Source organism: Notolepis coatsorum (genome assembly GCF_963971535.1).
Source record: "Notolepis coatsorum genome assembly, chromosome: 16".
Lineage (NCBI taxonomy): Eukaryota > Metazoa > Chordata > Actinopteri > Aulopiformes > Paralepididae > Notolepis > Notolepis coatsorum.
This window is the reverse complement of record NC_140180.1, coordinates 30,969,352-30,983,733: the sequence shown is the minus strand read 5'-3', so window position 1 is coordinate 30,983,733 and position 14,382 is coordinate 30,969,352. Positions and strand designations below refer to the sequence as shown.

General features: G+C 42.1%; 1 protein-coding gene across 1 annotated transcript in view; it reads right to left on the bottom strand.

The window, feature by feature from the left end:
- Window positions 1-2,199: 2,199 nt before the first annotated feature.
- gpm6aa (glycoprotein M6Aa) overlaps window positions 2,200-14,382 on the bottom strand; it is a gene marked incomplete at its 3' end in the record, with an annotated part of 50,081 nt that continues 37,898 nt past the window's right edge. The window contains exons 4-7 of the mRNA XM_084331567.1: window positions 8,126-8,279; window positions 5,948-6,024; window positions 5,303-5,368; window positions 2,200-2,352 (exon numbers count right to left, since the gene is read on the bottom strand). Coding sequence (XP_084187693.1) covers window positions 2,200-2,352; window positions 5,303-5,368; window positions 5,948-6,024; window positions 8,126-8,279 — 450 coding nt within the window. The remainder of the gene's footprint in view (window positions 2,353-5,302; window positions 5,369-5,947; window positions 6,025-8,125; window positions 8,280-14,382) is intronic.

The window sequence follows — 14,382 nt, the reverse complement described above, 5'->3', positions numbered from 1 at the left end:
TTTCTTTAGGAAAACTATTTGTGGTGAGACTGAAAATAATAGAGAATCAGAACTAAAAGCGGATCTCTGAACAAAAAAAAAACACTCAAGAAAAACCCAAATATTTATTAACAAGTACACAAGTGAATTTTATTTATGCAAGCAAATTTGATCCTACAGGTCAAAAAAGCCACTTCAAGCTGTTGGCACATGAATGTACAAAACAGATTCAATTTAAAGCCTGCTACTAAGTATTCTTAGTGAAAGTACAAAAGACTAGTACAAGGAGGAAGCTGAAAGCATTTTAAGGTCATTACTGAGTAAGCAACGTTGGTACAAGTATTAGTTTTAAAGACATGGTTGAGAGCTCATCACAAACTAAATAGACACAACTCAAACACTATAGTCTCTAATATCAGTAGCATAATGCGGTAAGCGTGGGCGTTTTAGTACTGCACATATAAACAAAGGGTTGGTCCAGCAAGACAGTCGAAAGTGTAAAAAAATTAAATAAAATAGTGAAATAAAACAACTTTTGAGTCAATACTACTATACCATTGATGCATGTCCATGCCACGAAAAACATCTAAATTCACAGTCTTTACCTAACAGTACAGTTATCCAACTTGTAGTTGAACACCAATGCGCTTACACCTAGAGAGAGCACAGAAATGATCAAATAAGTGCATGAAACTAGCCTTTAAAAGTACTGAGGAAACAAAGACTTGCCAGGCAATGAAATGACAGGCGATCTTTGTAGTCTCATGGCGTAATGACGTGTAAGCAAGACAATCAGACGTTTACTGTCATGAACAAAATTACTGTGACACACACTTTTCTCACGTCCGATAGTTCCACCAACAAGTGCCAACATTACATCAACAATTTTTTTAATCTTTTTTTACTGTAATTTTTTTTATTTTGTTTAGAGACTGATGACTGGAGAGTGAACTGAGCCACACTGGTCTCTTTTTTATTCCCATATGAATTGTCCTGAAATTTAAGTGCTTAACATATACGTTTGCTTTTATATATCAATATATACAGTGCAGAGTTCTGCAGAAACTGGATTCATACTAGTATTTATAAAGTTTCAACTTTTTAAGAAATTAAAAAAGAGGTTATGAAAGCATGTGCTTTTTTGTGGCGTATGATTAAAGACGATGGAATCATTCACAGTCCTAAAATACATATTAACTGGTACGACTCCCCCCGCCCCCCCATATTGTAAAATAAACCATAGTTTATCATTTACTCAACTAGTCCCATCTTTGATATTGACCTTGGTCAGTATTTCCTGTTTAACAGGCTTGGCACAGCTAGCAAATAATATTTTGTGCACCTCTTAATAATTTTGGTATCTATTATTGTATTGTATTGTATTACTGTTGTATAACAGCAGTTAAAAAACAAGACGAGGAGTGCGATTTTAATTCCCCCCCTTGTCAATTTTTTTTTCATCCCTGGGAATAATGATAAAGGCTAAAGAACCTTCATAGTTGCCTTGTGAGATTTTTAAATAGTTTTTAAGTCTTCAAAACCGATCACCCTTCACATCCTTTTAAAACGAGATCTTCACAGACACACCAATGTGAGAAATGTGCTTGAAAAGCCCCAATTGACCCCCTACTAAGAAAATCAAGAAAAATAAATAACAGAAAAGAATTATGACACCTTAAATCAAATAAAAAATGTAAGATAAAACAAAACAAATTAATGCAAAGTATAAAAAAATAACAAAGTCATTGAAACACTACTGCTACTGCTACTGCTAATTCTACTGTCTACTAAACTACTATCTATACTAAACGACGTCTGTTCAATAATAACATAACTGCGATAGTTTCAATGATAACACAGTCCATGAGAGAGGTAATGGGGCTTGTTTGTTTAGTTTTTTCATCTGAAATGCTGTTTGTGGGGGGGTCATGTGAGGGTCCCCCCGGACCACCTTGTCATATGACGCACCAGTGACATCAGCAGTGGCGAGGGGCCCTAGGGCGCCATCCACACCCCCCTCTGGAGGGGATGGTAGAGAGAGATTAGAGAGAGAGAGAGAGAGAGAGAGAGAGATAGAGAGAGAGAGAGAGAGAGAGAGAGAGAGAGAGAGAGAGAGAGAGAGAGAGAGAGAGAGAGAGAGAGAGAGAGAGAGAGAGAGGGAGAGAGAGAGAGAGAGGGAGGGGGGGGCTTGAGGAGCAGGGCCAGGCCTCGCGTGGGTCTTTATGTGTAGGCGTTCAGGCGCTCCTTGGAGCGGGTGGAGTGGATGTCATGAAGCTCCTGCTCCTCCTTCGACTTGATGTCCTCGTACTTCTGCATCCGGCAGGCGTCCTTCACGTAGGCCCAGTTGGCTGACAGCACCATCAGGTAGTGGATCTGCGGGGAGGGGAGCGGAGGGGGGGGGGGGGGGGGGTCACAGTTAAGACTCGTGGACAGAAAGCAATTATAGGATCCCATTACTCTGTCCACAGGGGTTTTAGATAGGGGAGATACTGTGTCCACGAGGGTTTTAGATAGGGGAGATACTCGGCTGTGTTCAGCAGGTGGCATGGCGCCACATATCACCAACACCCTGAAAGTTAATTAATCTGGAGAAACCGAAAACGAAACTAAGGTGTAACCGGCGCCTTAATCTTTCTTTTACTTTTCCGAAGTAAACCTGCATTTGATTGACCAGTGTGACAATGTCTTCTTTGGATTAAAACATAAATATTCTTCCCAGTTTATGTTTGCCTGCTTTATTTCACCTAGAGTAGACAGGACTGATTGAAACATCTTACCGTTAAGGGTTGCAATAATATGGGTATTTACGGGGATGAGAAAAAAGTGGGGAATAAATAGTGTGTTTGTCTAGTAGTAATATGTAGTGTGGTTGTTGGGCCCTTGCATGGGTATACTGGTCCAGTAGTAGTATGTAGTGTGGCTGTTGGGCCCTTGCATGGGTATACTGGTCCAGTAGTAGTATTTAGTGCTGCTGTTATGCCCTTGCATGGGTATACTGGTCCAGTAGTAGTATTTAGAGCTGCTGTTATGCCCTTGCATGGGTATACTGGTCCAGTAGTAGTATTTAGTGCTGCTGTTATGCCCTTGCATGGGTATACTGGTCCAGTAGTAGTATTTAGTGTGGATGTTGGGCCCTTGCATGGGTATACTGGTCCAGTAGTAGTATTTAGTGTGGATGTTGGGCCCTTGCATGGGTATACTGGTCCAGTAGTAGTATTTAGTGTGGATGTTGGGCCCTTGCATGGGTATATTGGTCCAGTAGTAGTATTTAGTGTGGATGTTGGGCCCTTGCATGGGTATACTGGTCCAGTAGGATCAAGAGATCTGGCTGATAAGAGCTGGTTGCTATGTGTAGTTTTACCAATTTGATCTAGTTGTGATGACGGTCAAGTGTGTGGGTTTTACTGGGCGGGGCGTTTAACTGTCAATCATTCATGATCCACTAAGCTTGGGGCAATGTAGACGTGACCAAGGTGCCCTGTGGTTGGTGGTTCCATGGGTGAGGGTGGGGCTAAGGAGGTTAGAGAATGTCACACCTGAGGGCGTGGTCTCTTGGTGTGGGGTTGAGAAGGAGTAAACAAGTAGCTTAGCGTAGCCTGAGATTGTGAGACTGGTACCTGTTTTTGACGCGGGTTACGACCATACAATAGCCTGTTTGACTTCTAAATAAAGAACCACTTCTCTCCTGTGAATCCCTGTGTGGACAATCTACTTCATAACAGCGAGGTCGCTACAGTATTACAAAAACTCACATGCATGGCAGTGGCATCAGAATTATGTATTCATTCATTTTAAATAGCTACATCCATATGACTGAATGTCCACTTGAAATGCAGTAGAGCGGAGAGTAGAGGGTAGAATTCAGAAATTTGGTTTATGGACACGCCCATTTTAAGTTCACTTATAGACCAGCAGGTGGGGGTATAAGACCCTGTGCTGGCTTGGCCCTATGTTACCATGGCAGCAAAGGCAATAGTGCATGCATTGTGCTTTAATGACCTCAGCCACTCTTTTCACAAGGGATCACGGTGGTTTACAGCTGCTTTGTATACATGCATGTAGACAACCGGGTCACTCGGATTTGAGCAAAAGCTGCAGCCTAGCAGCACACTTTAATGTCCAGTGAAAGAACTCAATATGTCTCGTCTAATTACTGCTCTTGCCAATTACCCTCTTAAAGGGTAAATTGGGGAACATGTTGGACCCCTAGCCCTATTTCCCCAATTACAAGTGATGTTAGAGACAATCGGTAGAGTCCTTCTCAGCACAACGCATCCTGTTCTTCATACCGGATGCATACAGCTCCAGCTGGTTTGCCACAAAACGAATGCAAAGTCAATGGGGCCACACTCCAGGTCTGTACAAGCCCTGAAACAAACACCGGAACCTACTCCACGGTGCACCCGAAGAAGGTTTCATTGTTTATTTCATGGCTCATACAGACTGGAGCGTGGCCCCCGTCGACTAGGCTTAATGTACGTCTGGTATCCAGTATGAATAACAGCATGGCTTGTGTTGAGAAAGGACTCTACCGATTGACAACATAATTGGTAAGTAGGAAGGAAATAGGGCCCAGAATTTAGAACTTACCCTTTAAGGTTTATCTGTTGGCTGAATATTTGATTCATTTCCAAGCATGAATGGGGCCAACTTGCATTGATTTAGTTTGTGGCTGTGATGCTTTTGTGAGGCCAGTCTTCCTTTGGCAAGTGCGTGTGTCTGCTCCGCTGTTTAATTCCCCCGACCCATTTGTTTTGTTTAAAAGGGCGGCAGTCCAGTGTCTTGCTACAATTTGCAACATCACCCTTGACTAACGAATGCATTCTGTTTTGTAGAAAATGGCTCCTCACAAATTACTGAGTGATGTTTTCGACAAGCGTCTGCCCTTTCTTTTCCCAGTTTCCATGACAACCATGTGACATGCCTAGCGCCTCCGAGAGAGAGAGAGAGAGGGAGAGGAAAGCCTTGTCTTTCCACTGCACCAAAACGCCTTCTCTCTCTCTCTCTCCGCTCCCCGGCTATCTCACAGGAGTCCAGAGCACCACAGACTTAACTAGCTGCACCCTCGTTTTCAAATACTGTCAAATCACAACCCGGCCGCATCATTGATTGTGGCCCCTTTCGCTGAATAGAGTTCCAGAGGGAAATCACATTGATATTTCCGCGCATGCAGAACGCACTACATGAGGCTTAGAGACTCGGGTGGTTCATATACAGATTACACGGTTAATTAAAGATGCTATCCCACTCCGACAGATATCCTGTAAGTCCGAGCTGTGACTGACGAGATAAAGAGTAGAGGGGAATCGTGACGGCGTCTCACCATGGCAATAACAGCTGCTCCTGCTCCTGCCAGAGCACAGATGAACAGGTGGAATGTCATGTCCAGCTGCAGACAAAAGAGGAAAGCCCAGCGCTCATTAGTAAGGCTGGCTTAAAGTTCACACTTGAAAATACAATGGTTGCTAACATTACGCTTATTGTGTTTAATCATTTAAAGCAAAATGTTACTTTAGTACAAGATTTCCAGTTTTTTTTTAATCATGGATATCCCAGATATATTGTCTGCCCCAGGTTTCTGCATTTGATTTTGGTACCATAGTTCCAACACATACAAACCATGACAATGCAACAAATTACTTGCAATAAAATTGGTATTGTTATTGATTTTATATTTATTTATAGAGTTAAATAGTTACACAGTGATTTTCTCTTTTTTTTAATTTTCTTTTAACAAATTTGATTTTGAGTCCATATAAATATTCTAACAATCTTGGCTTACTGGATAGGTCGAGGGCATCTAAAGTTCAGCAAAGCTGAATTGGTCTCTTGGATCAGCTCAATGAAAGGTTAGCAAAAGGTCTATGTCACAGGTGGGAATCAATCAAATGTTATTCACCAATGTACATACATTTTGTTATAGGTCTATGAATTTTTCAGGCCGTTTCAGGTCATTATTGTCACCTACCTCATTAGATTCACACATCTTATAAAACTTCTCAGATCCAGTACACACGGTTTTTGCCTCAGCAATTGGCACAATACCTGTAATAAGAGTAGACAGTGTATTTAGTGTATTGTGTATTGTTTTTCCACATCAGTATAGCATGTTATACCTTGGTGCTTTTATTTTCTGAAGGCCTGATGTATTTCCACTTATATGTGAATAGAATATTTCTTGTTTTATTAGCAAAGGAAATACATGTGTAAAAAGCGGGATGATAATCACTACATCTATGATTGTATCACTTAGGCATATAGCACACCTGGCTCATATGCTCATCCATATTCCTTACATTGCACACGTTCAATCTACTTAACCTACAGTATGGCAGGTGGGCAAGATGCTGGAAAATACCAGGTGATTGATTGAATGAAAACTGTATTAACAGATTGCAGAATGGGTACAATACAGTACGGCTCAATACACACAATTGTTAACGGGATGCAGACCAGAGAAAGACTTTCGTCTTGTTTACATCAGGGTCCCCCATTTTCAATTCATAATGAATTGTAAGTAGTCAAGTCAAGTCAAGTCGAGAGTTTTATTTGTCACGGCATACAAGTATACAGTGAAATGCGGGGGGTCTTGCCCGTAACGATTGTGCATAATACAATAATAATAATAATAATAATAATAATATAATAAGAATCCAATAGAACGACATTGTGCAATAATACAAGTAATCAAAGTAGGGCATATCGGTATATGTACATGAGTTTTTACGAAGCATGGTAGGACATGCTAGGTCCTGTGGTAGTGCAATACACTGTTAGCTACGGATGAGGCACTGGGTAAGTAAAGGTGCAATTAGCACTGTGCAATCCATTCTTTGTGGATCTAGCCCCAAGTGTTCAGAGAGAGAAAGGGGGAGGGGCTGTATGGATGTATTCCTCTCAACCACCGCATGGATGCACAGCTCTAGACTATATGGTCTGTGCCCTATGGGTAAACTGAGAGAGAGAAACACACACACACACTGAGAGAGAGAGAGAGAGAGAGAGAGAGAGAGAGAGAGAGAGAGAGAGAGAGAGAGAGAGAGAGAGAGAGAGAGAGAGAGAGAGAGAGAGAGAGAGAGAGAGAGAGAGAGAGAGAGAGAGAGAGAGAGAGAGGAGAGAGAGAGAGAGAGAGAGAGCAGAGAGAGACAGACAGACAGACAGACAGACAGACAGACAGACAGACAGACAGACAGACAGACAGACAGACAGACAGACAGACAGACAGACAGACAGACAGACAGACAGACAGACAGACAGACAGAGACAGACAGACAGACAGACAGACAGATAGATAGATAGATAGATAGATAGATAGATAGATAGATAGATAGATAGATAGATAGATAGATAGATAGATAGATAGATAGATAGATAGATAGATGATAGATAGATAGATAGATAGATAGATAGATAGATAGATAGATAGATAGATAGATAGATAGATAGATAGATAGATAGTAGATAGATAGATAGATAGATAGATAGATAGATAGATAGATAGATAGATAGATAGATAGATAGATAGAGATAGATAGATAGATAGATAGATAATAGATAGATAGATAGATAGATAGATAGATAGATAGATAGAGAAGGGTATATATAGTATATATATATAGAGATCGATTGAGAGAGATAGAGAAGAGCTAGAGAGAGAGACAGACAGAGGGAGGTAGAGAGAGAGGGAGAGAAAGAGAAGTAGAGAGAAAGAGAAAGAGGGAGAGAAAGAGAGAGGGAGGTAGAGAGAAGAGAGAGGAGGAGGGAGAGAAGGTGGAGGTACAGAGAAGAGACAGAGAGGAGGGACATTTATGATGAATTGAAAATGGGGGACCCTGATGTAAACAAGACGAAAGTCTTTCTCTGGTCTGCATCCCCTTAACAATTGTATGTATTGAGCTGTACTGTACTGTACCTATTCTGCAATCTGTTAATAAAGTTTTCAATCAATCACAGAGAGAGAAAGAATCAGACAGAGAGAGATAGAGAGTGAGGACAGCCTTCCTCAGAGAGAGAGAGAGAGAGAGAGAGAGAGAGAGAGAGAGAAGAGAGAGAGAGAGAGAGAGAGAGAGAGAGAGAGAGAGAGAGAGAGAGAGAGAGAGAGAGAGAGAGAGGATGAGAGAGAGAGACAGAGGGAGGTCTTCCTCACCGTACTGGCGAGGGTCCAGGCAGAGCGAGGCGCCCTCCAGCATGGTGGTGTTTTGGCAAATGGTCCAGATGTTGAAGTACATGAAGACGGGGAGGGAGGTGAAAGCCGTCACGCCGAGCCAAGCCAGCATGAAGATGTACGTCAGCATGATGAACTGAGACAGAGCACAACAAGATGTCACATTTAATAGCTGCCATCCTATTCCCAGACGTTCCTGTCTCTGACATCAAGGCCACCTAATCATCGCTCCTTAATTGGCTGATATCACTCCCTGTCCCCTGAGCCGTTTGGCCATTGTGGATGTGTGCCGGGTGCCAGTGTATGGCAGCCATTGAGCCTGCGTTCAACCCAAGGTTTGGGTGCTACACAGTGGTGGTGAAGGAGGCAATTTCCACTCTACACTGTGGGGAGCGCTTTGAGTGTCTAGAAAAGGGCTATATAAAATGTAATGATCATTCATACTTGATAGTCTGTACAATTCTATGGACCAGTTGCATGGACGTGGGTTAAACCTATAGTCGCAGATTATTGCTTTCAGTGGCGATCTCTATTGTGGTTCTGGTGTCGGCCGTGAGGTCTGGAGACTCGCTGAAGCAGCAGCTAATGGACGCGGGTGTTGCTGGTCAGGTTATTTAACCTCTCCCTCATCATCCACACTGAGACTGGGGCTGAGCATCCAATGTAGTGGAGCATATATGCAGCACCTTGCTTACAGTACGTTTCAAATAGGTACTCAAATGTATGAGCACAGGTTTGTGCTAGCATGGTTGTCTCGCTAGCTCACTGAACTATAATAATAAGATAAGATAAGATATTCCTTTATTGATCCCCTTGGGGGAAATGCAGGCATCATAGCAGCATGGGGGAGGGGTAGTAAAAAGCAGTGTAAACAATATAACAAATCAATATGCTTAATGGTCAACACGGTGCGAGATGAGGGTATGTATGCCCTCTCAGTTATATAATGAGCCTCCTGCCAGACGGTGAGCTTGTAATGTTATTGAATAAAGGGTATAGGTATTCAATTTTCTTTACCCCTCAGATCCATAGAACCCATTTTCATTCAGATATCTTGCGGTGAGAGGTCAAGGGATGGCCATGGGATTATTGAACCCCCTTACTGACAAGCTAGCATGACATGCTTGATACCTATGGATTCCTTAGGTTGATCTTCACACTAGTGTAAGAAATGAGCACACTAGATCCTGCGGAGATCAGCTAAACTACTAGAATAATTTGAGCTTGAGACCTAGAAAGGGTTGGGGCTGCCACTGCAGGGACGGCCCATTATTCAGACAGCTCAATAGTCCAACATATTATTCCCATTGGACCGAAAGCTCATTGGTCCGACAGCCCATTATACCGAAAACAAAACCCATTGGTCTGAAGTGACGTTGCCCCGATTAGTTAAAAAGGAGGCTCATTAGTCCTATGGTCCGTTATCCTGAAAATACACACACTTCGTGGAGTTCTTTTTGCCATTCATATTTAACACATTCCCTGCCATAACTTATATCCATCAATATAGCCAGCCTGCCACCACTGTAAGCCTATGGAGATGTTCACCTTCTCAGGGCTGTACGTTAACTTTTTTTGCACATAGCACTGGTGCTACAGAGGTTGATAGTTTTGTAGCACAAGTATAAAACGTGTTATATTTGTAACAGTCACAAATGTGCCTATTGTATTTGTGTTATTTAGTTGCAGTGCCATGTTTGGCTGTCATTTTCATGCTGACAAGTTGACGTCACACAGCCAGACACGTTACGTGTAAGCAGGGCACGAAATTTACTTTTTGACTCACCGGCCAGTGGCGGGTAGATGGGAAGAATCTACCCGCCAAGCATATTTCTTACCTGCCAATTTTTTTTTGATACAAAATTCAAATTAAAAAAATATTTTATATAAAAAATATATATTATATAATCATACTTGTAGTTGTATTATCTGCGAGACATCGCCACCACGCAACAAGTCAAAATGCTTGCTATCTGCAAACAGCTCCACTGTCTGTGTGTATACTCGAGTAGCCTCCAGCTCCAGCAAGGATTCTCCGGCACTGCAGCTGGACCTATACTCTACATTCAGCATGCAATGATTCTCCGGCGCTGCAGCTGGACCCTATTGGTATAACGTTACGGTTCTTTGGTCAAATCACATTCAGCATGCCCTCAGCTAGAATACGCATTGAATCAATGTTATAAGACATTGATATCAGGAGCTATCTGTAACTACTGCCAGACCAGGCTGCAGAAACAAATTAGTGGGGGGGCATAAAATGTTCTCGGGGGGGCACAATGGTTTTTCAACACAGGTTCCCTTTTATACGTTTCAGCTGGGACAACGGCGCTGTGGCTTGCTTGGCGCTGCCCACGGTGCTGAACTAAACAGCAGAGAGGCAATTGAAAAATCTAATTTCTCTCTATCTTAAGAACATTCACTTATACAAAAACAGACTGAACGGATATATATAACAGACCTGCTGGGGCAGCGGACTGAGAGCAGGGGACACAGACAGGCTGGATAAGATGGTCAGGAAGGCCAGTAGCGTGGTTGGGGTGGAGCTGGACGCCCTAGCGAGGGTGGCGGAGAGGAGGAGCCTTGCTAAGCTCCAGGCCATCAGGGAAAACCCCTCCCACCCACTATACACAGACTTGGCTGACAGGAGGAGCATGTATTGTTATAGGCTCACACTACCTAAATACAGCACTGAACGGCACAGGAAGTCCTTCATTCCGACAGCCATCAGACTATACAATGCATCACTGTGCCTCACTGCATCACTGAGCACAGAGTGACAGTTACCATCTTCCTGGACTCTTACTTTTTAAACAGCACTGTGCAATATTACACCTACTGTAGACTTCAGTATATTTTTACTGTATTTATTTACTGTATCTTTTATTCTATTTAATTTTATTCTATTCTTAGGCCATTTGTTTTGTTATTCTTATTCGTGACTTGTTCTGTCTAAATGTTTAATGTTGAGTGATTTGGAGTGTCAAATTTCCCTCAGGATAATACATTTCTATTCTATTCTATTCTATATGTTTGAAAAGTCTCCATTTATTCAACACTTCTGAATTCACTGACGAACTGAACTGACAAAAATAAGGTGCATAAAAAAGCAAACAAAATTCCTCCACAGGCTACTCACCATCATTAGTAGAGCGGCAAGCGGCAAATCTTCTTAAAACACTGTCCCTCCACTCATTCCTGAACTTTTTTGTTAAGTCCTTCTCAAATGCCAACTGAATTAAATTGGCCTTGCGTCGATGAAGCATACTAAGGCGATGTTCTGTAAAGACGTGCTTAAGGGTAGAAAACGAATTATCACAGAGTGCCGTGCTAGCTTCAGTAGTGTTGTTGTTGACATCAGTGCCCACTAGGGCTGTCCCCGACTAAGGATTTGGATAGTCGACTTTGATTGACAAAATTATTTTTTATTTATTTATTTTTTACCAGGGTGGGCACAGCTGACTCAGTGGGCGGGCCCGGCCCCCCAATGCCCGCCCATGGCGCCGGGTCTGGCTACTGCTAGCCCGCTAGATAACGTTAAGACAACGCCTCAGTGAACTATTTAGTTTACTGGGACATATAGATCTAACGTGAGCTAGCTAACGTGAGCTAACGAGGGAACAGAGGTATTATGCATTCGAGTCGACTATTGCTGGAGCATTTGTTGATATCAGCAGCTATCAGTAGCTAGCCAGCTAGATACCGTTAGACAATGCCTCGTCATGTATTAAACTAAAAGTGAATAGTTGACTGGGTCATTTTTAAACAGTAACGGTAGCTCATGGAGGTCCGCTCTAGACTAGAGCAGACTGCCTCTGTGTTGATACGAGCAGAAGCCAATAGTATCCCGCTGCAGGGCTGGGCGGATATGACTCGTTGCCACGTTTTTTTTCAAAATAAGAGTATCATACGAACCGAATGTTGCTAACTGCCGGAGCCATCGATATTATGACTGGAGCTGCGCTTGGGGCGGAAATGAGACCGGCACAGGATTTTCAAAATAAGAGTATCTATATGAACCGAATGCCTATCGCACCAGTGCTACTGAAGTAAATCGCACAGACGGATGTTGCTGTAGCACGTGCAATATATATGTCGCACTGTACAGCCCTGCTTTGCAGGGCTATCACTTTTTAAATTGTATTGCTAAATTGACATTACATTGACATTACTATGGCCCATTCAACATCGATTATCTATCGTTCAGGATGTAGGAACGTTATACTTTTTCATTCATACATTCATACAAAAATACCGTCTAGAATATAAGTATGTTTTTATCATTTTCTGCAGTAATTCCTAGAATGTGAGTTATAGGCCTATACGCATGTATAGATTATCGATTGCGTTTATTCCCTAGAGACGCTATATTAAAAAATGCAACTGTATATGATCGTATACGTTATGCGTCATCATGCGCGGAGGAAAGGGGGGGGGGGGTCGTTTATAATTCCGTGATCGTCAGTAAATGCTTTATGTAGTATGGGTGATATATTGATCAGATGGTTTGCAGTGAAATGAATAAACAATTGGGCTGAAAATAACGTTAGCGTCCTCTTACCGTGCGTCAAAGAGACTGGCCGTGAAATATCCCAAGTATAGGACGTCGATCGCCTAGGTCCATTTCCGGTTTGTATGTCGCAATAAACGCCGAAATCATATCGATTATTAAGTTTATAAAGCGATCGATATGTACTATAGTGTCTGTCGGGAGCCTTGCAACAATGTCTGACGGCCGGATGAATTTAATCGACGCACACCTCCCACTTCCTGTTGTTCGAGTGTAACTCGCCCGACCATCCACCAGGTGGCGGTATTGAGCCGTCGTTGTATTGAGCCGTAGGGTCCAGCTGCAGCGTCAGAGGTGTATATATGAATTATGAATGCCATGATGAAAAAATGAAATATTGATCTCAATATTGCTGTACAGCGTGGTCTGGCAGACAACGCATGGCGGGCAATAACGCTGTACAGCGTGGATGGCGGAGAATGTGTTAAGGTATTGGACTGATATCTTGATTAGAACATAACATTTTTTATTTCCACTCCAAGCCGCATTGGATTAATCATGTCAGTGGCTCAGCGCCCATTAAACAGACACTCTCCATTGAAATCTTGAGAAATTGGACCATTTCAATAACTTCGGGTAAGTATTTGACAAATAAGTGGTCCGTTATGTTTAGATAATATAAAATGTGTCTTGTCTTGAAATGAGTATGTAAAATAAAATGACATGACATACTGTTGCCCAGGAGATAAATCTTTTTTTATTTCAGTCTATGTTAATTTGCCCAGCTGTGATATGAAGCGAGTAAAGTGTAGCGGTACATGTACATGTAATTATAATCATCCACTCCATGCAATTTTCTGTACAATTGAACAAATGTAACAATGTGATTTATGGGATGGTCGGCACAGAAGGTAGTAAGGTACCCTTAATGCCTCCCTATGTGGTCATGGTAAAAATAGAGACTAGACTATTAGTTGACTAATAATTGTCACGGACAGCCCTACCCTTCATACTTGTTTACCGTTATTTATAGTCAATTTAGAAGGAATAGATGTATAATTTTCTCAACTCCCAACCTACTAACTAATCTCAATGTCTCTCAGTCGTACTTGTTCAGATACGAGAAGTGTTCAACTAGAATGGAGATACAGTACAACACCTGCAGCATACTGTAGCTGACCTGTAACACCACCATCCAGACCATAGGAGAATGGTGGACTGAGGATGCTCATTATATTATGGTAGAAACTGAGGACACCTCGCTTGTATCCTATTCTATTCTGGCATAGTCGGAAATCTTGTCAGTTGCCATTTGAATCCTTGCTATACACACCAGTGGTTAATACTTTGACCCTGGTCTGTACAATTGATCTTTGAGTTATTGCAGGTTGTTGGTGGACTGTCAGTCCATCTACTAAGTTTGAGCTAAATCAGATGGGCAAGCTATCCCTGTGATGGACACTCACATGTAATTACGATAGACCTTTCACACTCGTGACTCCACATGCAGGTGTAGAAATCCCCATAATTGGACAGCAGCTCAAAAGAATAAACCGCAGCCGTGTTTTCCATGTGAATACATGGTGCTCTTCTACTCCATTAAAAGTGTCAAGCTCGATGCATTTTGACAGAGGAACAACAAAAAAGATTGTTATTGCCTTCCATTCTCCTTTCGCTTGGCTCCGACTGCTCCACAGGAAGAAGATAACTGATTTAATGTACTCAATAA